The sequence below is a fragment of the Poecile atricapillus genome, chromosome 15 (genome assembly GCF_030490865.1).
Source record: "Poecile atricapillus isolate bPoeAtr1 chromosome 15, bPoeAtr1.hap1, whole genome shotgun sequence".
NCBI lineage: Eukaryota > Metazoa > Chordata > Aves > Passeriformes > Paridae > Poecile > Poecile atricapillus.
Genome location: NC_081263.1, coordinates 4,590,115 through 4,616,831, shown reverse-complemented (window position 1 = coordinate 4,616,831; position 26,717 = coordinate 4,590,115). Strand labels below are relative to the sequence as shown.

Here is a 26,717-nt window from a genome sequence, read left to right as displayed (position 1 = left end):
CTCCCAGGACACACACCTTCATCCTTACTCTGCAAGATCCAGCAGTAAATCAGGCTCTTGAAACAATTCCCTGCCAAAACCTGCCCAAATGTCACCACACAGCCCAGCACTGCGTTGTTTGAGCCAGCACCAGAGAAAATAACTGCATTTACTCCATGTAGCAAAGGATCCTCATCCCACACTAACACTGAAAATGAAAATTTTGGCTGCTGCCAAAAATACGGAAGAGGTGGGAAAGTGACAGCTCCTCCAGGGGCAGAGCAGAGAGTTTTCATGGAGCAGCCCCCAATTGCAGCGGCTCTGCACATTTCACTGAAGGAACACTGCTCTCAGACTGCTGGGCAGGGACGGAGCCCTCCTGCTTTTCAGCTGTGTGTACAGAACTAAAGCAGAAAGAAACCATCTGTACCCTTTGGAGTGAAAGGCTGGCTCTGGCTTTTCTCTGTCGGGGTGGGCGAGGGAAGATGCTGGCACCGAGCAGAGGGGACGTTGGCACCGCAGCCTGCCCCGTGTGTGGGCACGTGTCCCTTATCAGGCAGCAGCAACGCTCCCTGTCCTTGCAAGGGAAGGAAGAAGCCCAAATCTCTGCTCTGGAAGCTGCAGGGCCGTGCAGATTGCTCGCAAGAGTAACTCTGAAAACCAGGGAGATGAGGAGCAGGGCAGAGCTGCCAGCGCGTGACTCCGGGCCTGCGCTGTCACAAAAGAAATCTGAACTTAACCATCAAGAAGATGGTTGACTTTGACTCTTCACCCTTCATCTGCTGGTTTGACTTGGAGTCAAGAGAGATTATCAGCATTGAGGTGCAAATGTGATGTACATGACCTGCAGTGTATGATAGAGACAAGTGCAGTTAAAAATACAGAATATGAACGTAGAGAACACTTCCCTCACTGGAGACCTTAAATAATTTCTGTCAGAGATGTTCAAGGATCGTTTGTAAGGAATTTGATGTTGCTTACGGTACCTCCTTCTTGGACAATTCCTTATGAAGCACAGACCAGACAACACAAACACTTTGGGGCAAAGGAAGAACAAAGCAGGGAAAAGAGCTTTGAAAAAACTCTGACCTTGTGTCCGTTGTGTTGGGACTTCTCTGCCACCAGAAACCTGACCATGGCCTCCCATCTGCCCAGGGTCTGGGGGTCCCAGGCGGTCACCACCAGGATCAGCTGCTTGGAGGGCACCTGCAGGTGGTGGGCAGCGTACAGGGTCCCGTCCGCCCTCACCTTGAAGTCCAGGCTGTTGGTTTCGTACCGCACGCCCTTGTTACCGGCACAGTTATTAAATTTTACTAGAACAGAGAGGAAGAGATGGGAGAAATGTGTGAGATTGGAGTGATAAGGAAAGCAATCAAATACAAGTTTCAGACATTTAATTTTCACTGATGTCTTCTATATCTCTAATAACCATCAAGGAAATGATTTAACTGTTTCTTCGACCTTTCAGGAGTGCTCTCGTGCTTTATCTCTGTTCCCCAGGGAAGAAGTTGTAAGCCATTTTTAAAGTATTTGATACAGTTTCATTAGATCTCAAACACAGCTGTTCCCCATTTCTACAAGTGGATTTCTCCCTTGTCACCATTATCTTTTAAATTCAACTGGAGTCTATTACCCACACTGTGGGTATTTTTTTTCAGGAAATGTTCTCCATTTCCCTAACCCTTCAATAACCTACTTACCAGATAGCCTATTTGCACATTCTTAACTGAAATTCAAAAGCCCATAACAATTCCATTATCAGAAATATAAAAACAACAAAAAAAATTAACACAGAAATAAAAGTTCAAGCCATTTTGGAGCATGCATCTGCTGCTGGAACTGGACCCCCCATCCTGAGCTGCATTCCCACCTTGGCCAACCCCTCACATATTACAGCTACTGCAGAAAGGAAATATAAAACTGTGCTTCATAAACCATAACGTGTCATTTGAAAGCCTACTTTGTCAGATCGAAGCACCCCAGTCGCTGATATTTCTATTTTCACCCTTTTTTTGGTCAAAGTCTTTCACAGTCTAGTTTGAAAACTATTTTTATTGGCATTATGAAACATGTCACATACATTAGACCAGAAAAAAATCCCAACCCTATTATATGACAGAATTGACAAATCTGATAGAAATTGAACCTGCAGCTAATAACACAGGAAACAAAGCACTTTCTGCCATTTGAGTAATCCACGGGGCGGAACACACATGTGGTGAAGGAAAACAAATTGTGCCCGTAAAAACATCTCAAGTGAGTGAGAATGGATGCACAGCGCTCCAGCCTGGGCTGTTAGATGGGTTCTCATGCTGAGGTGCTCCAGCCCACCTCGAGATGAGGAGAACCTGCTGGGCCAGCCCTGGTGGGCCTCAGTGGGCTCCTGATTCCTGCAGAAGGGCTGGGTCAGATGGATCCGACCCAGACTGACTGCTGGGAGAAGGGATGCAGAGCACTCCGGCTGAGAGGAGCTTCTGGGACACTTGTACCCCAGCTGTCCCTTCCTCCTGTACCAACCACAGCTCTGCAGTGCTGCTCTGAGCTGAATCAAGGACTAATTTGGATTTAAATTTAAAAATCCCAACCCTGGCACAGGTGAAAGAAAAGAGCAGGCAGGAAATGGCTCAACCCATCTGGCTGTCAAAGCCCCTGGCCACATCAAAGTACAGAGAAATGAGGAGCAGGCTGTGGCAGAGAAAGGGAAAATACTTCCCCTCCTTCACCAAACTGCACCCCTCAATAACAGGGGTGCTGTGATGGTGTCATAGCTGTACATCTACAGAGGCTTTCTGTGCTGTGCATTTATTTAGACCACACTGGTACATTTTTATGTGTGTGGTGGGAAGTGCTACCAAATGCTGCAGCAACTGCTGGGCACAAACAGTGAATGTCACACATTGATTTATAAAAAATAAGATGGATAAAGTTATCTAGTACATAGATACAACCTGAGAGCCCTGGATGAGGGTAAGCACACACACAATTTGCTGGCACCTACAAGAACTGGGACAATCTCAGGGACCTGTGTGGGGAGATACCCTGGACCTCTGGGACCACCCAGCTGGGAGATCACCTTCACTTCTCTGGAACTTCTGCAAATCTCCTCTGCATTCACAGCTACAATAAATATATGTGAACACATCAAGTGCATCTTCACTTCTAAATGTTATTTATTTTCAGCTCAATACCGTGGTCAGTGTTAGAACCTCGGTACTCCTGTAGCTCCTGTAGTGCTGCCGTGTAATGGTCATGTAAAACTCAAGTTCCATCCCTACTCCCCAAGTACCCACACATCACACACTGAAAGACATTTAAAGAAGAGAGAAAGGAGTGATAATGACTGCACATTAAAAAAAAATATATATTTCAGAGCTTACTTTGATTTTATTGAGATTAAAAGAAAGCCCTACAGTGTACCGGTAGTCTGCAGAAAAAAACAACAAACCCTTTCTATATGTGTATGCAGTGATTTCAGTATTCAAAGTACTTAAACATCTGCTTAAGACCCAGCTCGTGGCTCCAAGATGCTGCTCTGGTGTCATATGTCACTGTGTCGACTTTTATGCTCCATTATCTAAAAATGGCTACCTCGTAGACAAAGTCCCTCTGTGACTTGCTAATTACTTCCATTAGTTTAAAACAAACTTGACTAGAGACGGAGAAAATCCTGGGAGAAATAGTCTGATTTTGTTGGTTTTTTTTTTAAACAAGCACCGTCTCTGTCCCACATTGTTCCTCTCAGGTGGCACAGGTAGGTGGATGCTCAGCAAGGCATGAGCACAGCCAGCTCCTCTCCTAAGAGCCTTTAGGAACTGCAAGAAAGGCTTCAAGGACACAAAGATTCCACAGTTTTCAGTCAGTCTGCACAGCAGCAATGAGCCCTGGCTCACCTGGGCAGCCCTGCAGGAGATTTCAGCCCCACAGGGATGACCCTGCTCGGTTCTGTTGGGCAGAGGAGCTGCAGACACTGCTCATACACAGCACAGCAAACACTGGAAATGCAACTGAGCTGCTCCCACTTCCAGCATCTTGGAGGTGTTTTCTAACCCAAATGTTCCTGTGATTAGAAATCCTAAAATCATCCTCTTTGCTGCCCTTTCAAAATGAGTCCTTGGGATGTTACAAGACTACTGAGCTGCACTCTTTTATATATATATATATATACACACACACACATATACACACACAAAGATCCACATAATCTATACATATCATTTAGGTATATTTATATATTAAATACTTTCCCCAAATATATGTGTACAGGCTTAGGAAAAAAAACACCAAAAACGCTTTTGTTCTATGAATAACATATGTTATTTCCTTGAGTTATGAATAGCATAACTCAAGGAAAGGAAATCTCATCCATATTTTCAAATTCTACCTCTTACCCCTACTCTTTGCTCTTGTAGAGACAGAAATTAAAATTTCATTCAATGGCACACAACTTTTGGGGTTTTTTTCCCCTTTTTCTCCTTTAGAAATCTCTAAATCTATGTAATTTTCAGTTGATGCAACTCTTGACTTTCAAACAATGCAATAAATAAATAAACAAACATTGTCTGTGTTTACTAGACTTAGAACTCTCCGTGGACACAAATCAATCTTTCTTTGACCAGTCTGAAGCCTAAAGAACACTGCACAAATTTAACATTCAAAAGCTGCAGCATCTGTAATTAGGATTTTGGATAAACAGCGGAGTCACACATCTATCATTTTTACAGGATGGTAAAAAAAAACCCCAACTTTTAAAAAAATACACTGGAAAAATGTTCAGTGAAGCTTATCGAAAGCTTATGCTAAAAACAGCATCTAATGCCTGATGAAAGGAAAACCAAGAAGGCACCCTCATTAGCAAGCTTTTAGGTTTAACCCTTTACCCTCATCATTTTTAATTGCTTCTCTATGAAAGGAGGAAGTACAACAATTTGATAAACTGAAACAGGTACCGAGCAGCGGGCAGAGAAGCTGCAGGAGTCTGCAGCAAACTGCTGGGCATCTGAGAAAAAAAAAAAAATGCTATTTTACTTCAAAAAAGATACAGGGTGAAAAAAAAATTCAACAAGTTTTGCATTGTTCCCTTTTATTATTTAGCTTGTTAAGCTGGCTGGACAGAGTCAGATGTTCAAGCCAGGATCTTGAAAGATGTTTGAATACACTGAACTTCTTGCCCCTCAAATGTCTGAGAGAAATACTGAATTTAATAGGACTATAAATGGTATAAACCAAAGAATTTGCTTTTAGCCTTATCCTTCTGGATTTTCCTTTGACTTCTCCTAGTCCATTAAAAAGTGCCCCCTCTGGCAAGCAGCATAGGGCTGCAAGAGCAGGAGGGATAATACTCGTTTATTAGGATAAACCCCCTGGCAGGACATCATCCTACAGTTCAGGATATGTGTCCCTTCAGGACTCTGTTTTTCCCCATGGTTTTGAGGATTATCTCTGCAAAAAGATGTTTCTTTCCTGATGAACTTTAAAGCAGCAAACACACAGCACTATTTCCAGCAGGATCCATCTGCTTTTCAAGTTGTGTCTCTTGACCAGCTCCCTTTCACCCGCTGCACTGGGACAAACCTAAGCTGCCAAATCCGCCCCTCACAGCCCTTCTGTGAACATCATTAAGGTGAGGATGGCTTAACTGCAGGCTTTGGGAATTTCAAATGTCTGGGTAACCTGCAGAGCCCTCGGCATGCACGGAAATGTCCCCACTGTGTGATCATGAGCAAATCACTTGAATTCCTGCCCTGGCGCTTCTGGCCCGACGCTCCCAAATGTCTGCACTCATCCATCTCCTCCGGCTTCTGCAGGGGGTCCAGTCCTGGCCAGCACTCCCTGCCTGTCACCACACCAGAAATTAAAAAATCCCAAACATGTCCTGTGTGGAGAGGCTCCTGCTGCCCAAGAACAGGCATGAAACCATTCAGTTAACCACAAAAACGCACGGGCACATTACAGCCTCGCAAAGTGAGCTCTCCATTAAGTGCTAATGTGAAGCAGAGCGTGCTGTGCCTTGTTGGGAAGCTGCATTTATTTGGCAAAATAAGTACACAGCATAAAATTTTACACAGCTACATTTTGGAGGCATCCTTCTTTACGTTTGTGCAATCCCTGTGTGGTTCTGTGAGAAAACTGTTTTACAGCAGTGGGAACCAACTGCAGCTGAGTGAATTCCCCATGGCCACGCTGGAAACCTGGAGAAAAGCTGGGATCTGAGTCCTGGAATTCAAACAGCCAGGAAACTGCCTCCACCACCCAGATACAAGTGAACAAGACAGAAAAATTAGAAGGATGGACTTTCAAAAAGCAAACAGAGGCAGATCTTTATCCCTATAAATGACTGGGCATTTCCAAATTAGTACAGGGTGAAAAATTTAAGGGATCTCACACAAATTATTGCAGTTGTGTGAAATGGAGTCTCATGAGCACATGTAAATACATGGTGGAATTATTCTGTGCCTGAGATAGCTTGTCTCAAAAGGCAAATGCTGAAATGGAGGCAAGAGGATTTTAACAGAATTGTAGAATCATGAAGGTTGGAAGAGATCACCTCTCAGATCACAGAGTCCACCCCTAAACCATGTCAAGTACCACATCTGCATGTTATTTGAGCATTTCCAGGGATGGGGATGCCATCACTACCCTGGGTAGCCTGCTCTACTGCTTGACAATCCTTTCAATGAAGAAATTTCTTCTCATATCTAACCCTGGTGCAACTTGAGGCCATTCCCTCTTGTCCTGTTTTGTTTCTCTGCATTAAAAGGATGGATGTATCCAGGTATCACAGGCATTTTAACCACTCTGGAACAACTCAGAGATGGTGTTTCAATGTTTTGTGGAAATTAAAACTGACTTGAGCCATCACACTTACACACAATGCTACATCTAAGCCTGGTCTCCTGTTTCTATCCCACTCCTGCTTACAGTAAATCCCACACTATCACACAATACACAGCCAGATTTGCTTCCTGCAGTTCATTAAACGCTCGGAGCCCTTCTCCTCCTCTACAAGAAAAACAACACATAAATAGGAAAAAATGATGGCTGTAAAACCTGATGGAGACAATGTGTAATTTTCATCCTCTCATTACTAGTTTTATAGGTTACATTTTCCACCATGTCCCCATAAAGGATATCACACTAATAAACTCTTAGTGTCTTTATTTAATATTTATAGCACCGTGGGAGAACCAACCTCTTCTGGTAAAAGGTAAAAACAGCAATTCAAACAGCTGTTTCAAAGACTAATAAACACATCCCTAGTGATTAAGAGTATACAGTTTAAAAAAATGCTTTGATACAAAAAACTGTAGGAAATAAATAGATGGATGTTGGTTGGTATATGAATGTATATAAAAATGTGCATGCTCACACCCTCAGCTTCACAAAGCATTGATTATTTATTAAGTTTTCTTGGAGTAAAAAACAAATATAATGAATGAGTTTGGAGAATTAATGAAGTATCCCACAGTCTATCATCTGCCGAAAACATTTAGCATGATTTAGCATGTCCTTAATGTTATTTTCTTGCAATTAATGGCACAGAAATCTGCTGCAATTCTACCCATTTCCTAAATCTCAGGTCAATGTGAAACATTACATCCAATTTTCCAGCGCATTATTTATGATCTCTGAGCTATGACTGCTAATATTTGCCTTACTGGAATCATAGCAAATTACCATAACAATTTACCGTATGTAATTATGTTAAACAAAATCTTTCTTTATTTATCTTCTTGTAATCTTCAGTTGCAGTGAATCCTCCTATTCAGAATATGCAATAATACAACATTCATGACATTCCCAACCTATTCCATGCTTGTTGGAAATGGCTCCACGTGCCACTCCACTGGTGACACCTTGGAACCAGCAAACGAGCAGCAATCTGCCTCCAGCAGAAACTCAGAGAGATTTCAAAAGGGACACAGAAATATTTTATGTTTAAAGGCACATTTTGAATTTGCCCTCTCTAAGTTCCAAAGCTCAACCCCCTCCACGATCAGATTATCCGTGTGGGTTTTAGGCACACACCACTGAATTCCTGACTGCCTCGTGTTCATCTGCAGCTGGTTTGCTTCCACAAAGCCAGGACTGGAGGTTTTACGGGGAAAATGGAAAGGCTTTTTCGTGCACAAGTCATTTATTTAAAAAATATGAAATACTTCTGTGGGCTTGATGGAACTACATGGAAAAGTCATCTTTTCATTTCCAGAGCCACCTAAATGCTTTCAATACCTTTTCCAGCTTTATATTCACTTTTATCAGCTCTTGCTTACACAGAATTTCTGTTTCCATGGTCAGAGAAAAAGAAAAGGAACAAGACATTTCAACAGACAAATCGGGATCCTTTAAAAAGTCACTCTGTCACGTGTGCAGACAGCCAGTGGCAATGAGGAGTTAAGGGTACATTAAAAAAATCTAAATCCCATTCAAACAAAACAAAAATCTAAATCCTAGACACCGAGTGCCTTCTTCATATTCCCACCTGTGCCATTTTTCATTTACTGGAAGCCAATTCAACTAAAATACATGTTTTTAAGGAAGAAAAAAATGAAGAAGTGTATTTCACTTTTGGTTTGGAATTGGAGGGGAGTACAGACCCCTGGGGAGAAGGACTATAGAACATGATAGAAAAGATGAATCACTCTGGCAACAGCCAGCCAGCCATTAATTTTCAGCAAGCCAGGAGTTGGTCCAATTAAGCCAGGCTCCTTTCTCTACATTAACATGCTTTACTCAGTTTTTTTCTGAAGCTAAAACATCAGCTTGAGACCCCAAAGGCTTTTCTATTTAGGATCAATCAATCTACCTTGCTGCACTGTAAAACATACACTGTCAGCTCCGAGGCGAGCTCAAAAAAAGAGCAACGGTAGAAAAATTTGATAAATCGACATGTTCTGGCAGTTAGTAGAGAGATTCTTCCTACACTGTCACTTATTTTTATCTGATTAGAAACAAGTATTAGTAAAGGGAATATTCCCTTCTATTCTCTTTCTGGTATTTAGCATTGGTTTAAGAGGAGTCTTTTTATCCCCGATTTTCTACATTCAATCCAGCAGATTCCTGCCAAAAAGGTGTAGAGATGCTACCCAGCTTTCAAAGGGCAGCGAGTTTGAATTGGATTTGCAGGATGTGGACTCACATTCAAGCATTTTCTTCAGCACAGAAACATGAACCAGCATCTGTTGGTGCTCATGTTAAAGACCTTTCTCATTGCTTTCCACATTCTCCTGCTCAGGGCTTTGCTGTGACCACGCAGCCTCACCTCCAGGTTTCCAGCACCTGCTTTGGCAAGGATTGCTTTATTTGGGATTTCACTGCCCACTTGAGATCCACTCACTGTGCCTTGGCCTTACTGAGGCATCTCAGGAACAGTTAATTATCACACAGGCCAGGGCCTGAAGACAGAAGGACACTTACAAGGTCCAAAGTTCTCTGCTGGGATAACTCGGAGGATTGCGGTTTTTGGTAAACACCACAGTAACTCTGCTGTTGATTTCCATGTTGTTATCAGCATCTTTATCTTTGGATTAAAACCTTTCCTAACAGTCTCAGCAGGACATTCTCCTCTGTTTTTAACAGCAATGTAGACAGAAAGCCACTGGGATGTGCAGCTGATGCTCCAGCTCCAGATTAAAAGGCCAACAAAGAGAAGCCTGGTTTGGGTTATCCTGCCAATACCAACTGCACCACACTTTGTGGCAGATGCTGAGTTTTTACAGGCAACCATTTTTGTTCTTTGTTCTTGAAATTTCACACGTCTGTAGGATAGTACTGAGATTCACTATGGCACTAATGAGATCATTTTGCAATTAAAGGCTAAGTAGAAACAAACCTCTCACCACTCTACAGGAGACTTTGGGTTCTCTGATTAAGCAGCAGTAAATAAACCTGTTTCACTCTTGGTCCTGGTACACACCAGAGACTAACTCTCCAAACAAGATGGACTGATTGACCCCATGGATTAATCAATGAGTTTCCCAGCTTCAGAGCAAAGTGCAAGTTGTGGGAGTTACGTGCAGTAGGATATGTTCTAATTATTATTACCAGCACAGAGTACATAAATCCCAGGGCACTTTATTTCGAGGTTTTACTCTTAGCACTAATGATCTCCACAACACTCTCATGTTTGTCAAACTACCTGTGTGGGAAAAGACTTTAAACACCACTATGCATTTCTTGAGGAAGAAGTGCAGGTTTTATGGAAGCTTGGTGTGCTAATTACAAAGGGTGGAGTCAGTGTAATGGTAGGGCAATCTCTGGGCTCTAACAGCTGCTCACCCATCACACCTGTGGGCAGGAGCATCCCTGGAAGGAGCCATTGGGAGGCTGGGACTGTGCTGGAGACAATCCCCATGTGAGGCTTGGAGCCCTCCTGGGCAGAGTAGAGAGCCCAGCCCTGCTGGTAACAGGCACCTTCCCACACTGGGAGCACTGGTGGGAAGTGGGCAGGGACACACAGCTCCTGCACAGCCACAGCCACCACTGCCAGCGACCTGCTGGCCTTGGGGGGCTTTCCTCTCTGTCACAGATCTCTTTTCAACTTGCCAGAAGTGTACTAGGAAGACATCGAGAGCTGCAGGAAGATTTTTAGCAAGGGAAAAAAAAAAGTGAGCAGAGGCCATTTGCAGCCTAGGAAAAGGAGTTGAAAGAGATGCTCCAACTGCAGCTGTGTCAGACAGCCTCGGGCTTCTCTCTGCTCACACTCTTCAAACAAACAAACTCTCAACACCTAGAAACAGAGGCTGCACATGTCAGGGGAAAAAAAAATAAAAATCAGACACAGCAGTAAAGACACTGAACTCCTCAGGGACTTGACTTGTGTGTAAACACTGTCAACTTTGGGGCTGAGTGTTCTCATCTTCCTCAGCCTGGCTCGAGTGTGAACACACGCTGATCCAGGGAGTCAGATCTCAATGCAGTAAATGAACAGATGTTTCAGGCAAGAATATTAGAAATGGAAGACTTTGTTATCTGGAAGAGTCAAGGCAGGGTAGCTATATTTAACTTGCAGCTGCTGTGCACCTCTGCTCTTCTGCCAGCACAAAAAGCAGGAGCAGTCCTTTCCCTTCAGCTACAACCTACACACATCTGCAGGTTTCAAGAAAAATTAATACTATGTAAAATAAAACACTGTTTGGTTCCTGGTGGGCTCAAGTGCTTTGACATTTGGACAAATACAGGGAGTTTTATTTACAGATGGAGGCTCTGGGTTCTGTTTCTGGCACTTGATCAGAGGGAGCAGGAGGAGAGCAAGTGGCCTTGGTGCCCAAACTGCACTTGTGGGGGTAACAAACACTGGCCAGTGTCAGGGCTGCCAGGCTGCAGAGAGCCAGAGGATCCTGCCCAGGGCTGGGCTCCCAGTCCACTGACTCCACAGGAATTTCACCCACAGAGCAGGAAATTAACTGGAAAAGCAAAACCACAATAAAACACGGATCCAGGCAGTTTGGTGGTGGTCATCACTGACCCAAACAGAATCTTCTGGCCTCTGCAGCCACCCTGGAACATGTCCTGACCACAGCATCCCCACAGCCAGAGCTTGGCTGCTGCTGCTGCTGCCACTGATGGAGTCACAGGGATGAGGTTTACTGAAACTCTCCCTTTTCTCTTTTACATTCATCCCCTCTGGACCTTCTTACCACAGTGGTGTCCAAAAGAAAAGTTGTCCCCTTGCCTGAAAAACAATTTTCAAGATTAAACTAGCAACCTTAAATTTCATGGAGCACTTTTGCAGGGCTCAGTCCCTTCAATCCCTTCAATTAAAACCGAGAGAGACTGAAGCCCGTACATTAGAGAACGTGACAAATGCAGCACAAAGCACTGAAGATCCCAGAAGGTATCAAATTTAGTGTTAAAGTAAAGAAACAATAGGGAAGTCCAAGACATTTCAGAGTGTAGTGAATCAAATTAAATTGCCTGAAATTCCACATGGAATACATTTGACAAATTTCTTTCCCCCTCTTCAGCTTTCTGTTTGAGATGAACTGTCGTCTGGCAGCTTCAAACGTCTGGCACAGCTTCAGCTTCAGTTTGCTGGGGCTGAATCCAAACACGAACCTGAACTTTACCAGTTCTGCTCTTTTTGTAAACATACTTGCTGTGGCTGCCAAATGCTTTCCAAAAGCACACAAAACCCAGAATCCAAAAGGAAAATATTGTCTTGCCACAATAAAATTTGCATTTTACCACCTATGGGCAGCAGCCCGCGTGCGAAGCCGGCGGTCGGGCTGAGCCCACCTTGCCTCACATTCCTCCCAAATTTTGAGAGGGAATGGAGAGCAGGGAGCTGATGTGGGATGGATGAGCCAGCTCCAGCCCCAGCAGTGCCAGTGCCACTTGCCCCAGAGCTGCAGGGGAAGCAAACAACAACAATAATAATACAACAATTAGCAGTAGGATTCCTCAGATGTTCTGGGTAAGACCAGCAGCAAAAGGTCATTAAACACGTGTCAGTGATAGTGAGGACTGGCTTAGATCCCCCAGTGAGTAGTCTCAGAACAAATTCATTTTAAGGTTGGGAACTTCAGCAGCGGAAGAGGCTGATATAAAGAGGGTTATGATCAAATTGCTCCTGAGAGCAGATAGCATCAGCCTGGCTATATCATGGCTTTTTTCCCCATTTTGCTTTTAAAGCATATTTGGTTTTGCAAAATGCTTACAACACACATTGTGCTTTGATGCAGATGTGATTCTTCAGCAGCATCCCACAGTCTGGGTGGATTCTCCCTTAAAAACCCTTTCTTTCTCCATTTTAAACCTTCTAAAACACCCAAGCCCCATAAACCATCCAGCTGCAGACAGCTGAAGTGAGCCCACCTTCAGGCTGGAGAGCAGCAAATGGCACAAGTGTCTGAGCTCTGGCACACGACACAAACAGCTGCTGCTGGAAAAGCAGATTTTACTGTCCACAGTCTCAGCCTCACCTCTGAGGGCCACATGGAGTTCCCCCACTGCCCAAAATAGACAACATCTGCTTCATACAAACACTGATTTATTGCTTGTCTTCACTCCCCTTGGGTTTTAATTATGAGTAGATCTTGTAACTATTATATTTGTATGTTTTATCCACCTAGATATTTTTCTGCACTATTAACTACAAACTGAAAGCTCTTTCTAAAAATAGTACAAAAACATACTTAAAATATGCATATGGCCTTTATTAAGGAAATCCCTATAATGAAATCTTAGATGAAGTAAAAGCACCACTGAAACCACTGATTAGCAGGCAAGCCTGCACCTGATTTCATGAACAGTATGAAATTAAGAAGTTTCTTTTTATAACAATAAACTCCTAAAGAAAATAAGAGTATAAAACTGACTGCTGCTCTTAATGCAAACCAGTGTGGCAACAGGAAAAAATCCCTCATTACTGCAGCCCCCTCAGTACCCCCAGGGGCTCTTTGGGGGTGCTGAGCCAGTTCCAGTGGTCAGGTGCCCTCATTTTAAAGCACCCCCCTGGGGTGGCACTTCCTCAGCACCTGAAGAATAAAACACTGTTCCTCCCCTGGGTAAGAATAACACAGTCAGGAATGCAATTGTTCAAAGCTTTCATACTCAGACTTTTTTTTTTTTTTGCTATATTTTCTGGTGGTTTGTGTTTGGTTCTTTGTTTTGTTTGGGGATTTTTTGGGTTTTTTATCTTTTTTTTTTTTTTCTGAGAAAATTCTTGATCTTTCTGTGAATAAGTTGATTCAGAAATGACTTTTAAATTTCTGCAATTGAACAACTACCACCACAACACAGAGTGCAATAAAAAAATAAATACCACTTGCAAACTTCAGATTTCTCTGCCTCCACATCACCCATCAAAACTAATTTTGTAAAAAAAAATAATAAAAAAAAATGGATGTGACAAACCCAACCCACCTTTCTCCCCAGTTTACAAAAAGGCTGGAAACTATTTCTGGAAATGTCCTAATGTTTCTATTGAATGGCTGAGGCTTCTCAAAGTGTTCAGTGGTCCTACACAGACTGTCCAGGAGGACCAGCAGATGTCATCTCTGCCAGCCCAAGACACCCACTGGGCACCTCAGGTCCAAGCATTTAGGCAGAATCCTGTCCAACTCACAGCAAAGGAGTTTTGGGAATATGATGAAAACCAGAAATTGCCCCAGATGTCTGAACTGCTGAAATTGGAAGGCAAAAAGGGCTGATAGCTGTGTTTTCCCTCCCCCAGTGTCAGCACAGAGCACGACTTCTGTGCTGAACCATCTGCAGACCAACAAACCCTCCAGGTAGAGCAATAGGAATGCGAGAAATATCTTGGCTCCATATCTGTTTTTTAATTAAAAAGTTTTGCATGTAAACAGATACCTTCTCTTCTTCCAAATCCACACTGACATCCACTACTTATCATTCTGAGGCGAGTGCTAGGGGAAACATGATTAAAAATCCCATATTCCATGGAAGTGATCTCAGAAGTGCCCGTCATCAGGCCGTCTGCTCCCCTTTCACACCAGCTCAGCTGTGAGAGCTTTAAGCTGAAAACAAAAAGTCAGGCCATTTGAAGAGACAAAAGTCAGTTATGAGGGCTGCAATTTTATTTTTTGTTTATTGATTGATGGGTTGTAAAAGAAACATGGACTGGCTGGTATCTTTTAAAGGTTAACCAAATGAGATGAAATAGGGTATTGAAGGAATTCCTACCAAACCTTAATCCCCACTTTTTTTATGACCTACACAGATATCAGGGCTGGACTGGGTGGGGTTTTTTGAGCAAGCTGGGAGGTGTCTCTGCTCGGGGCAGTGGGATTAGAATGAGGTGATCCTGAAAATTGCTGTGCAGATGTGAAGGGCAGAGCTGGCACCGACCCCACGAGGACACAGCCCTGGCTCTTGTGTCCTGTTACCAACACAGGGAGCAGCACTTCAACACTTTGCAGTCACACATTTGCAGTTTTTTCCAGAGCAGGCCTCAGTAAGGACTGTCAGCTACCACTGTCAGGGATGTCTAGCTCAGTGTAAACACTTCGTTAGGAACGAAATTACACCCTCAGGTTTATTCTAAATACTAAAATAAGTCTTGGCACAGAACAAGTGCTCATTTGTACTGTAGTGCAATGTCCACAAGTTTTAATTTTTACTATTTAATTATTCATCCTGGATCAGGTCTCAATTTAAGCTAATATGCAAAGATGAGAGAGAATGGGCACTTGTTTATCTCAGTTTTTCCAATTAATTCAAGTTGTTCAGTAATCACATTACTTTTCTACAATGTGATAAGGAAGAAAAAAATGACCAGCAACCATCCAAAGAACAAAAAAAAAAGAGTTCCTTTATATAAGAAGTAGGATATTCTACAAAATCTACTTGCATGAATAGACTCCAATAAACCAATTAAAATACTCATTTATAGGGATGGCTCATATTATTGACTCAGCCTACATGGGAAATTTTTCTTCTTTTTTGCCTTTAATGTCCGCAATATTACCAGTGAATTGACCTCATAACAGATTGTATGATGGAGACTGGCACAGGTTTCCTGAAACTGTCCTGGAAATATGAAATTGTCCTAAATTTTCCTCTTGTTCTATGTGGATATTGGCAATAAATGGTACATCAAGCAGCAATTCCATGTCTATGAACTGGTGCTATACCTGAATTAATCAAAACAAAAGCTTTCAGCCCCCTAAATGTCTGCTAAAATTAACCACCTACTACCTTTTTTCAACAGAAAACCTGGGGGAAGTTGAAGTAAGAAACAAAAGTATAATATAGGGTCCATAATTCATGCAGTTTTAATGGTATTTCTGACCTTTAAAGCAAAAAGCATGAATAGCTCACCCAGACCACTGGGCAAATAGGAAAAGTAACAAGAAAAGCCAGCAAAGAAAAGAGAAACTACCCATGAGGAATCCTCTGCAGTTCCAATACAACAACATTTCTACTCCATAAAAAATAAAATGCCATCAAAACTTCACCAGCCACTCCCAACCAGGTCATTACACAGAAGGAGGGACAGACACTGAGCTCCACTGAACCAGCCACACCTGACCTGTATCAGTTAACTTTATGTTTTCCTAAATGTCTATAAAAAATCAAACAGAAGTGACCATGTTGAACCTGCTTGCCACAGGCACATCCTTTCTCTCTGCAGGACTCTCCCTGTGGATGCACCTCCCAAAACTCTGTGGACATTGCTCCCACGTGGTGAAGATGAGGTCCTGGCAGTGCCCCAGGAGCGTCCAGCGCTGCCCAGGGATGGGCACAGTGCTGACATGGTCAGTGTGCCCCTGGCCAGGACACCTGCCTGGCACCCACCTGCAGCTGCCCTGGCTTGCAAACCACTCCCTGCAGCGCCAAAGGGACTGGAGGTGTGAAATGGAAAGGTACAGGGGAGCAATGCAGCCATCTGGGCAAGATCCACCCAACCAGCAGCTTCGGAATGAAAAATACAGAATGTCTTCTTTAAAACACTGTCCCGTGCTGAGGCGGCCGCTTGGGCGTCTGCGCCACACAATGCCCCTGTGGAGGGGAATATTACATTATTTCTGTTATTTCTGGATGCTTAAGGAGCAAAGGATCAATATCCTGCTCTGCTCTGCTCAGTTGGTGCAGGAGGGATCGGTGAGGGATGGCTCTGCTGCTCGCTTCCCACACCTCGTCCTCACGTGGCACCGCTGCCTTTTGGCAGTGATTGATGGCATGCACCAAGCCCCTGTTACCAGGAACCAAATGGGTTTTTCTTCATGAGCTGCCCCTTATCACGCAAACTTTATGAGCTTTTAGGGTAGAAAGCTTATCCTCTGGAACAGACTTTCCTGGCTGAAACACCTCCTCCTTTCTCCTGTGATTTACTGTTCATTTATCTTTACTGGAAAGCTGGTGTACAGGCTAGAGACACCTGAGGCTCTTGTTTCTGGAAAATCCAGCCATGGAAACCCAAAAAATGAAAAGCTGACACTCCTACCAGCATATTAACTGGTTTAAGACCACAGTTAATGGCTTGTCAATCATATATAATTTCACATTAAATTTCATTTACATTTAAGTCACAGTGACTAAGCAGTGGTGTACATATCCATCAACCAGCTTCCAGTCTCTACCAATAATTAACAGCCTCTGTTCACCCTGTGGGGGTGATTTCCAAATTCAGATTGACATCCACCAGGCAGACTGGCTCTCCAGACAGTATTTCCACAAAAACTAATTCACACCTGAAACTCAGCACAGACAGCCATTCCTTTGGCAATGGTTTAGTTCCTTCCCAAAAGTCACGCCTCTGATTCTGGGCAGAGGAAAACCACTCTGGTTTTGAAAGGGAGCTTCGAAATGAGCAGTGCTAAGTACCTCAGACAAGGCAGGAAATCAACTAAAGGATTAATGAATTTTATTTACCTACTGCGCAGCACCCCACAGAACAGCCACAGAAAGTGCTTGTGCCCTCTCCAGCCTCTCATCCCAATGTTTGGTTGTGACTGTCTTGAAAATCTTGGTTCCATTGGGCATTATCCATTGTCTGGATTTCAAGTCAATATTTAAAAGGGAGATGAAGGTCCTGGGCTGGCCTAAATCGTACTTGTTATGGACTCACATCATTTGGCAAGCAAAGCATTACTGATCTTTTGAAAGTCTACCTGCTCTGCCAGAGAACAGAGAGGAGCCAGCCCAGCCCTGGTTGATTCAGGGCCACTCTAAACCATGAACATCCAGAGGACTCTCAGGCAGCTACACTGCAGCCTCCTAAGCAGGGTTCATCTCCATTAATTTGGAATTCAGGCCATTTTTCTGGCACTCTTCATCTGGCAAATGAGGGCCAAAGGAGGATCAGGTCTACAAAGAATACTCTCGGGTAAGCAAAGGACAGAGAGGTAACCCTGTTGTTACATCCTGCTTGCTCCAAGCCTTTACACTGTATTTAGTGATTTATTCTGCTTGGTTCTAGCTAGATTACTAAAACATTCTCTTCTGTCTTAGCAGCAAGGCAGGGTGTGTGTGGGTACACAAGGTCAAATCATGCCTGTTTACGCCACCTTTTAATTTGGCTGGTTTGAACTGAAAGGTTTGCTCTAGAGATGAATTACTCCTTAAGAGGTTTCTTTAAAGCAATTAATTTTAAGAAAAATTTGAAAAGCTTAAGGCCTCCTAATACATGTGAATAGTTTGCTGTGCTTCTACCCTGGAAAAAAAATAATTATGGAAGCAACAAAACTCTGTTTCTTCTAGTAATGAACAGTAAAAGCTTGTCTGGGGGAAAAAACAGTGATTAGATTGTGAATGTGTGTTACTTCCAAATGTAAAGCCATTTTGCTTGAGACAATATTAAGATGCTAAGATGCAATGTTTGATCATTAATTTTGGCTAACACTACACATTAGTGTTGCCACAGTCTTAGATTTTTTTTTCTTCTCCTTTCTAAGGTTTTAGACAGCCTTAATCATGCTTACAGCTGATCCTAATTGCTGAATCCTATCACTCTCCACCTTCTCTAAAACGCTGGGGGCAAAAGAAATAGTGAAGATTAATGACAGATGTGTAATTAGAAGAAAATGTAAAGATCTTGTGTTAATCATTCAGAAATAACTTGATAAATATGAAATCCTGAGGAGCTCTCGGAGTAGAAGATGATAGAACGAGTGCTGTGGCACAAAGCTGAGCACATTTGTATGTGCCACACTGGGAGCCACTGGAAGGAGGGAGCTCACGCCCGAGTGTGTGGGAATGCAAGGGAGGCTTGGGGAACATAATGGGATTCAGCATGGAAGACCATCTGTTTTAATTGAGCAAGCTTATTCGTGCAATGCTTTGCTCCACTAATCTTGTTTAGATTAATGTTAATGTTCTATTAAAAGGTAGTTTATCATCCCACAATACTGAGTTAAAGCCATCCCACCCATAGCAATGTTCCCAGCTCTAGTGGAGGCACAGAGCTCGCTCATTACCAGGCTATTGATCATTTACAGCACAAGTGTGAGGCTTGGGAACCTCACTTAGAAAGAACCAGAGGTCTTTTGTCCAGTGAGGATACAGGCACAGATAAACAGCTTTCCTTTAATTAATTTAAAATACCAAAGATCATAGTCCCCAAAACAATTCTCAATTATGCTTCAGTGTAACTACAGGAATGATACTTTGGTTAAAAACACCTTTCAGGCTGTAACAGAGAAGTATCAAATTGGGATGGGTTTCTCTCAGTTTCTTCCTGTGACACCTCTCCTCACCATAACCCTTGGTCTGTCCTTGGTTTGCTTTTAATGAGAAAGCAGGAAGCTGAGTGCTAGCTGGAAATACACCTATCATTAAAAATGCAGACACAGGGCGAGACAAAAATGTGTAGCAAAGCACCTTTTGTATATGGATCTAAAAATCCCAAGCTGTAGGAAGCATTATTATAGCCTGAAGTTTTGTTGGTTGTGTATTTCAAATATGGCAGAATCTGAAAATGAGCTCTTGTATCCTCCATGCTTGGAGAATAATGCATCTAAATGTTCTGGTTATTATTTTTAGAGGTTTTGTTTTTTAAAACAGAAGCATGTGCCAGCCAATAAATGAATCATTTCATCATTGTTTTGGGGTTGGGTGCTGGAGTAGTAAAATGTATTACAATCTACTATATTTAAAATGTTTATTTGGTACAGCTCCTACTTCTCTGGTGTCTATAACTGCAGCTGCTCAATAGCACTGCAGCACAAATCAGGAAATAAAAGAAGCAACAGTTGCATCCCCTACCCCTCCCTCCGAAATTTAAAATATGGCTTGAAAGAGTCCACTTAAAATTTTTATTTCCTAAGGGAACATTTTATAATTACATTTTGGACATAAGAACAAGGAAGATGAAAGATACCAGGAGAAGATGAAATATATTTGAAGAAATTTTTCACATGCCATTCTAAAAACAATAATCTCACAAAGCAATAATTCAAGGGAGATTTCCTCCCCGAACACCCAAACATGTCAGTCATTAATTACAACTCGGAAAAGCTTTTCTGTGATACAAAAGCATCACCATTCCTTCTCTGCAAAATTGGGAACTTGAGAAGGGGGAAAGTTTAATGGATCATCCAAGAAAAAAACAGCTGACAAACTGCAAAACACTGCAAGCAGCATCAGATTATTCTTCCCACACTGGCTGTGGGGATGCCAGCAGCTCCCCACTTTAGCCTGGGGTAGGTTTTAAGTTTCTCAGTAAAACTAAACCTGAAATTAGCCCAAGCAGTGAATTCTGAAAATCCCACCTGAGCGGGCTCCCAGGTACATGAATTATGTCAGACACAAAGGCAAAGTCTCATTAAAAGAACCACACTCCGAGATGAAGCCCTCTCTGACTGGTGCGCTCCAGCGAAAACAGGGCTGGCTGAGGACACGTGTACCAGCCACAATTTTTCATGGGAATGTTGGAAGAGACTTAAATGAACCCCTTAATTTGCAGAGTGGAATTGTTAATGTTTCCCTTGGAAAGACAAGATGCATTTCTACCTCTAACGAGCGATATCCATCCATAGCTAACGAGCCTCACAACCTCCGAGCGAGCGCTGACAACTTCACATGGGAGGCACACGAGCCAGAGCTTACACTGGGAAAGTTGATAGTGCTCAGGGTTAGAAATCACTGATTTCCTGAGTGCTTGTCAAGCACCCATTCCATGCTCCAGGCTGTGTCCAACAGAAATTACAAGTGACAAAATTAAATTTAAATACCCAGACATTTCTGCCCCCATCTGTTTTCAACATTTCGTCCTTTCCAAACAACTTCCTGTGTTGAGCTCCATCTCCCCAGCCTGGCTGTGCCCCATGGAACCACCCCTTCTGCAGAACAACTCTGGACCAGGGGTTTGCTTCACCAGTGCCTTGTTTTTAGGGCATTTGCCACATTTTGGGGGCAGTGGAATGGAGAGCAGCTGGGATCTGTGTTGCACAAAGCCCTGCATGCAGTTGTGAGGCTGCCTCCAAGCACTGAGCCCAAGGGAAGGGAACTGGGGGAGGCAGCCAGGCACTGTAAGAAGGCTGAGGCAGAGTGAAATGGCATGAGAAGAGTAGAAGGGCCACACTCAGTCACTCAGCACACAATCCCAAACTCTACTGTGTCCCATCATCAGCTGTATCCAGCACTGCTGTGTTCCATCAGCTCCTCGAGGATGAAGTTACACTGTGCAGGGCAGGCTGGGTGTGGACCTGCCTGTCCTGCTGGGCTCTGTGGGAGAGCAGAAATCACACAATCCCTGTAAAAACCTACCTCTGCACCCTCCCTTCGATTTCCTGGCTGCTTCCCACATTTCTGTGCACAGAGGGGAGGGAAAGATGCTCCACCTGCATCCTTTGGGGTCTCTCCTCTCTGGTGACAATGCTGAATGAGGTGCCTGTGGGTGGAGCAGGAGAGTGCCTGCACTGACATGAAAAGCACAAACCTAAAAACCTCCTTTGGTCAATAATGCAAAGCAGAACATGACTGGCATTTTCTCCCTAAGAAAATGAATTCAGGAACCTGTGCCTAAGCTGCACGGGCTGTCAGCCAAGGCTCTGTATCTACACATGACAAATTATGAATTCATCCATTGTTTGAAAGTTTTGAATTCACTGTTGGTGGTAAACTTTTTACTAGAACACACAGATGGTCCTGCCTGATCTTGTTAATGAAAAACTCTCACACAGCTACAAAAACAGACGTGATCATCTGTTTTTCAACATTCTGAAAAAAATCTACAGAGGTGTAAGGTGCTATACAAATGAGAATAATTAGCTTGTGCCATCTGTGGACATTAAAAAAACCCAGTGTGTCTGTATTCCTGTGTTTTATAATGATAAGCATTATGTCTTCAGCAAAGTACATACTTAATAACTTTTCAATTTATTGTGACCTTCTGCTCCAATTTACTTAAGGAACTATAATACTAGCAGTGCCTCACACCTTTTCCACCTTATAATTAGCAAGTAATAAAAAATGCTATTAAAAAGTAATAAGTCTGAAGCTCTCTGACAACTCACTGATTAATTCTTAAGATTTTGAAGTATGTTGGAACATACTTAGCTAAAACATCAATTTTACCCAGTTTTCAGCCCCGCTAACGAGTGCTGGTGCATGATGGAGTCTCACAGCTCACTCACAAGTGATGGCAGTAGGAACTGTACCCTCACTGTTACATCTGACAGGGTCACACTTCCCAGGTCTTTCTAGTCCGAGTTTAGTGGTGAGCTGAGCTTTGTCCTTGCAGGTGCAGTGCTGCATGCCCGGGCTCCCCGGCAGCAGGGGCACAGCGCTGCAGCAGCCGGGGAATGGATGCCCTCAGCATCCAGCAAGGAACAGCCAATACAGATGAGTGCCTTAGAGGGAAAACAGGAAAAATGATCAGCATCCAGGACTGGATTTCACCTGATTTTGTACAACATCCCCTGGAGGCACTTAAACATGCTGAGGGTGCAGAACTTCTATCCCTCAGCCTCCATAAAAATGGGAAGTGACTAGGCAGGCTGGTCTTGCAGGCTGTCCTTGCTTGTTTTCACAGCACTCCCACAGCACGGGCAGAGATTTGTCATTATTGCTGCAAAAGGGTCATTTGCACACGGAATGAAAAGCAGGTTAAACAGCACTGCACAAGCTCGGGTAAGAAAGAGGAAACCCAGGCAGGAGGGCTGAGAGGGGAGCCCACCTTACACAGACATTTGCTGGACACCAGGACCAGAAAGGCTCAGAGAAGCTGCTTCCTTCCCCAAGTTCACTCCCATGTCTCCCACAGCAGGCACTGGTGTGAAATACCCTCCATGTGCCATCCAGCTCCTCTCTCTGAGGCCTGCACTCTTCTGTCAATGGGTTTCACTTCATATTAAGTGAAAGCAAAAAATGTTCAGTGGGCAACTGCTGATTCCATGGGGTGGAATGATGACAGAATGCTGGAATGCTGCTGCCTCTGCCACTGCCATTTCTAGTGCCCTTCCATCCATGGACTGCTCCTGTATTACTCCCACAGATAAAAAGGCAGCCAGATCTCATTCCCTCCCAGCTGCCAGGGAAACCTGGGACTTTCCTCAACAGCATTTTGTACATAGAGCTCCAAAACAGACCTGAGCAGCAAGCAGGTCAACAAATGCTGTATTTTGTTTATTATTTAATGGTTTATCATTACTTTGTTAGATGCTGGTAACAGACCCCAAGGTAGAATACAAGATCCAGGCTGTGCCCCAAACAGCCTGACACCTGGAGAAGATTAAAATACAAAACACATCCTGTGCTCACCTTGGAATCCTAGCATGGAAACCTGCAGCTGCAAATACACAGATGCAGAGTCCTTACTCTCTTACCTGTTGTGTGTTTTAATACCTGCAAAACTGCTCTCTCTACTCATATGTGACTTGAAACCAGGACAGGTGAGTGAGGGAAGAGATAGCAGCAGTTGAAAGCATTTTTTTAATTGAGTAGTCACCACTCCCAACAAAATCTTGTGGTGTAACTCATTAAAAAAAAATCAAAAACAAACCCTGTACTTTCTAGGTTTTTTTTTTTTTTTCTGATTTGTACTTTCTGATTTGAGCTACTGCTATGCTGACTCACCTGCTGTCTTTAAAACTTTCATAAATTTACCTAGTACAGATGGTTATGATTAAAAGTGTGACTACACCATCTTCTAACACCAACTCTTTCTCATCCATTTTGTAACTTTCCTAGGGGCATGGATAAGTCAGTCTTTGCTCTCAGTCCAAGGACCTGGTGTTGTTTCAGCTTTTAAACATTCTTCCTTTAACTGACCCATTTCCATTTCTATTTCTGAAATACCTCAAATTTCCCCTCCTCTGCTGCCATTTATTTATACAGCAATTATCTGCTGAAGATTTGAGAGTACCTGCCTTTGCTTTTGCTGTTGTACTCATTTAAGCTGCAGCATCTTCTAGTTAATTTATTTCAAAATATTTTTTCTCAGACTTCTACTGGATAGAAAGCAGCATGGCTCTACTCTGAGATGACTTGGAAGAGCCTGCATGCAATGCCATCTCCTAAGTGCACTCTGAAGTCAAATCAATTCACAAAGTCATGTTCACAAAATGGGAAATGATAAGAAAAGAATGAGTTCTGTTCTACAAATTACCAGCAATTCAGTGCGGCGCTTTAATGTCATTCCTGTTCTTCATGGATGTCACTGAATGCACCAGGCAAGTAAAATGCCCATATGAAATTAAGACACTAAAAGTAAATGTTTGCTCCCTTGCTGTAAAGAACCTCATAAATGTCAGAGGTTTTTATTTCATGCACACCACAGCTTGTAGAGACACAGGAAACATTTGGTTCTAATGGGAAACTGATGTTCCTTTCAGCACCGTGGTGCCCATTAGTACCTGTCTGAGCGATGTTCTGCTGCCAGTCTGAGCAGCCCCACACACCAGCTGACCAGCACAGCACAGACACAGCTTCAGTTCTGTGTTGTTTCAAGTGCCAAGGGAAGAGAAATTCACATTCTCCTCAAAAACACTGCGTAAAGTCTCGTGTCCTGTGACACTGTCACTCCATCAGTCAGAGAAACTCCTGCTCACTGTATTCCCCCACAAAGCCATGAGTCCCACAACGTCTTTCCCTCGCCTCCACATCCTTCATTTCACTCTGTCTACTCAACAGAAGTGTAACTCGGAATGCACAGACAGCTGGGAGGTGAGGAGAGGTGGGAAACTCATTTGGGTTACAGTGGGTGACTGCAAGTAGAAGAGAAAGGAGTGCTGAGGCCAGTGATTCTTTGTTCCTTCGCTGCTCCACTCGTTCCTAAAATTTTGGGGTGTACTAATTGCACTGAGATGAGCTTGGCAGAGTATAACTACCCTGCACTGTGATTTAAGCTGGATACTGCCAGCACAACAAGGATATATCACATTTTCCAGCTCCTCCTACCAAGCAATGCTGTAAAAGCCCAGTGCAAACACACAGGGCCAGACTGCCAGGAGAGACCAGAATCTCAGCAGCTCCTGCTGAAACAGGGGTCAAAAAACCCTTAAGGGCATGGTATGAGAGATGCTCCATTCCCATTCCAATTCACAGACAGATGGTCATCCCCCACTGACTCAAACCTTGCCCTAAACCTGGCAACTTCATCAGGTGGTTCGAAGGTGGTTCCATCCTTAAAACTCTGGTTTCAGCTATGAGAAGGCCACAACAGAGCAGCCGACCCCAGCACCTTGGGAAATGGAGGTTGATCCCTCCTCACAATCCAGGTATTATCCTGGGGAGGAAAGGAGAGGGGAAGGGTTCTGGCAGGAGTTCAGCTTGCTCAGAGGCAGAGTCCCCTTTGGAAGAGGGAGGCACATGCTCAAGTGGGATGCTTTTCAGTCTTGGAAATGCTAACAAGATTTTGTGTTTGATTTTTGCCTTTACACCAGTCAAATCAAAATTAAGGGATTTCTATGTGTGATACTGAACACACACTTTTGCATTAGGGATTTGTGTTTTGTAAATTATACCCTTTAGCCATATCACTAGTCATTAACCTAATTTAAATTTCAATAAGGAGATTCTCCATTTTTGTCATTAAAATTAACTAGCTCCTCGCTGCGCAGATACAATCAGGAGGGTGAGGTGAGAGGATATCACCAAGTAAGTCTGATTAAACCCACCTTTTATTCTGCAGCTCCTTGCACTCCCCTGCAGTGATACAAAAGCACCTCCCAAGTGACTTCCCGTGGCTGATGGAGAAGGTGTCAGAGTATCCCTTTGCAGTGTCTCAAAGGCCACTCGGTGCCTGCTGTTCCTGCTAAGTGCAGTCTGTCATGGGTTTATACAGACACTCACAAGTGCCTTTCTAACCGAGTTCAAATGCAGGAGGTCATCCCAGGAGTCAGCAGTGCCAGCAGCAAAGGCAGTCCCTGGGAACAGCCCTGGTGGCTCAGTGTGCCAGGAATGCGGGAACGTGTCGGGAATGCGGCTCTGGAGCTCTGTGATGCTCACAAATTTGCCATCAGAGCACGCAGTGACCTCCCCTGGCCACTCGCTGCTCCCCCAGCCAGGGATGCAGCTGGAGCCAGGTGAAGGACTGGGGAAAACTTTATCTGCCAGGAGACAGCTGGACAGGTCTTTGTGAAAAATCAGTAAAGGGATGCTGCCAGATCCAAAAAAAACCGAGGAAGAAGAAATTGCAGCTGTGGGAGGCAGGGCAGGGATTGGAGAGCTGTCCTTGGGGCTCGAGGATGCCCAGCTGAGGCTCAGATCCCTCCAGCTCCCAGCAGCAGCACCAGAACATGGAATGTGCTGCAGCTTGGGAAGAACTGAGCATAACAAACCAGGACAGAGAGATGTCCAGCTCCCCCATCAACCTCTGTCCTGCATTTCCAGACCGGCAGAAGACACAGGAATTTCCAGGCTTCTTTGCCTCGGGGCATATTTTATTCTGCAATTCCTCCTTCCAGAAGTAGCTCTAGATTCAGCAACACCAGCCAGCAGTGAGTGCTGAGAACAAACACAAAGGTAATACTTTTTCCAGAAAAAACTTCCTCTGTACTAAAGGACATGCCTAGAACTGGAGTGACTCAGATTTTATGGGTCCTGATGATGTAGTAGAAAATTAACAAGACTGCATATTTCACAGAAAACAGGTAAGAGAGGAGGCTAAAAAGAAACGTTATTTTAATTGGATTTTTTTGTTCTCTTGTTATCTTCAGCACCTCAGCAATGCCTGCAGTACTTAAAATCTCCTGGGACTTAAGAAAGTTCCATTTCTTTGATTCCATTTTCATTTGAAACTTACATGAGCAATATTATTGGTATGTAAGGAAAACCATATGTACAACACTATGCAAAGAACACCCTACACTAAGTGGTGTAGGGTAAACCCATAC

At 43.6% G+C, this 26,717-nt stretch overlaps 1 protein-coding gene across 1 annotated transcript in view; it reads right to left on the bottom strand.

Annotated features, from left to right (window-relative positions):
* CDH4 (cadherin 4) overlaps nucleotides 1–26,717 on the bottom strand; it is a 413,499-nt gene that overhangs the window by 164,450 nt on the left and 222,332 nt on the right. Inside the window, exon 3 of the mRNA XM_058850685.1 lies at nucleotides 1,069–1,292. Within this exon, the coding sequence (XP_058706668.1) occupies nucleotides 1,069–1,292 (224 nt within the window). The remainder of the gene's footprint in view (nucleotides 1–1,068; nucleotides 1,293–26,717) is intronic.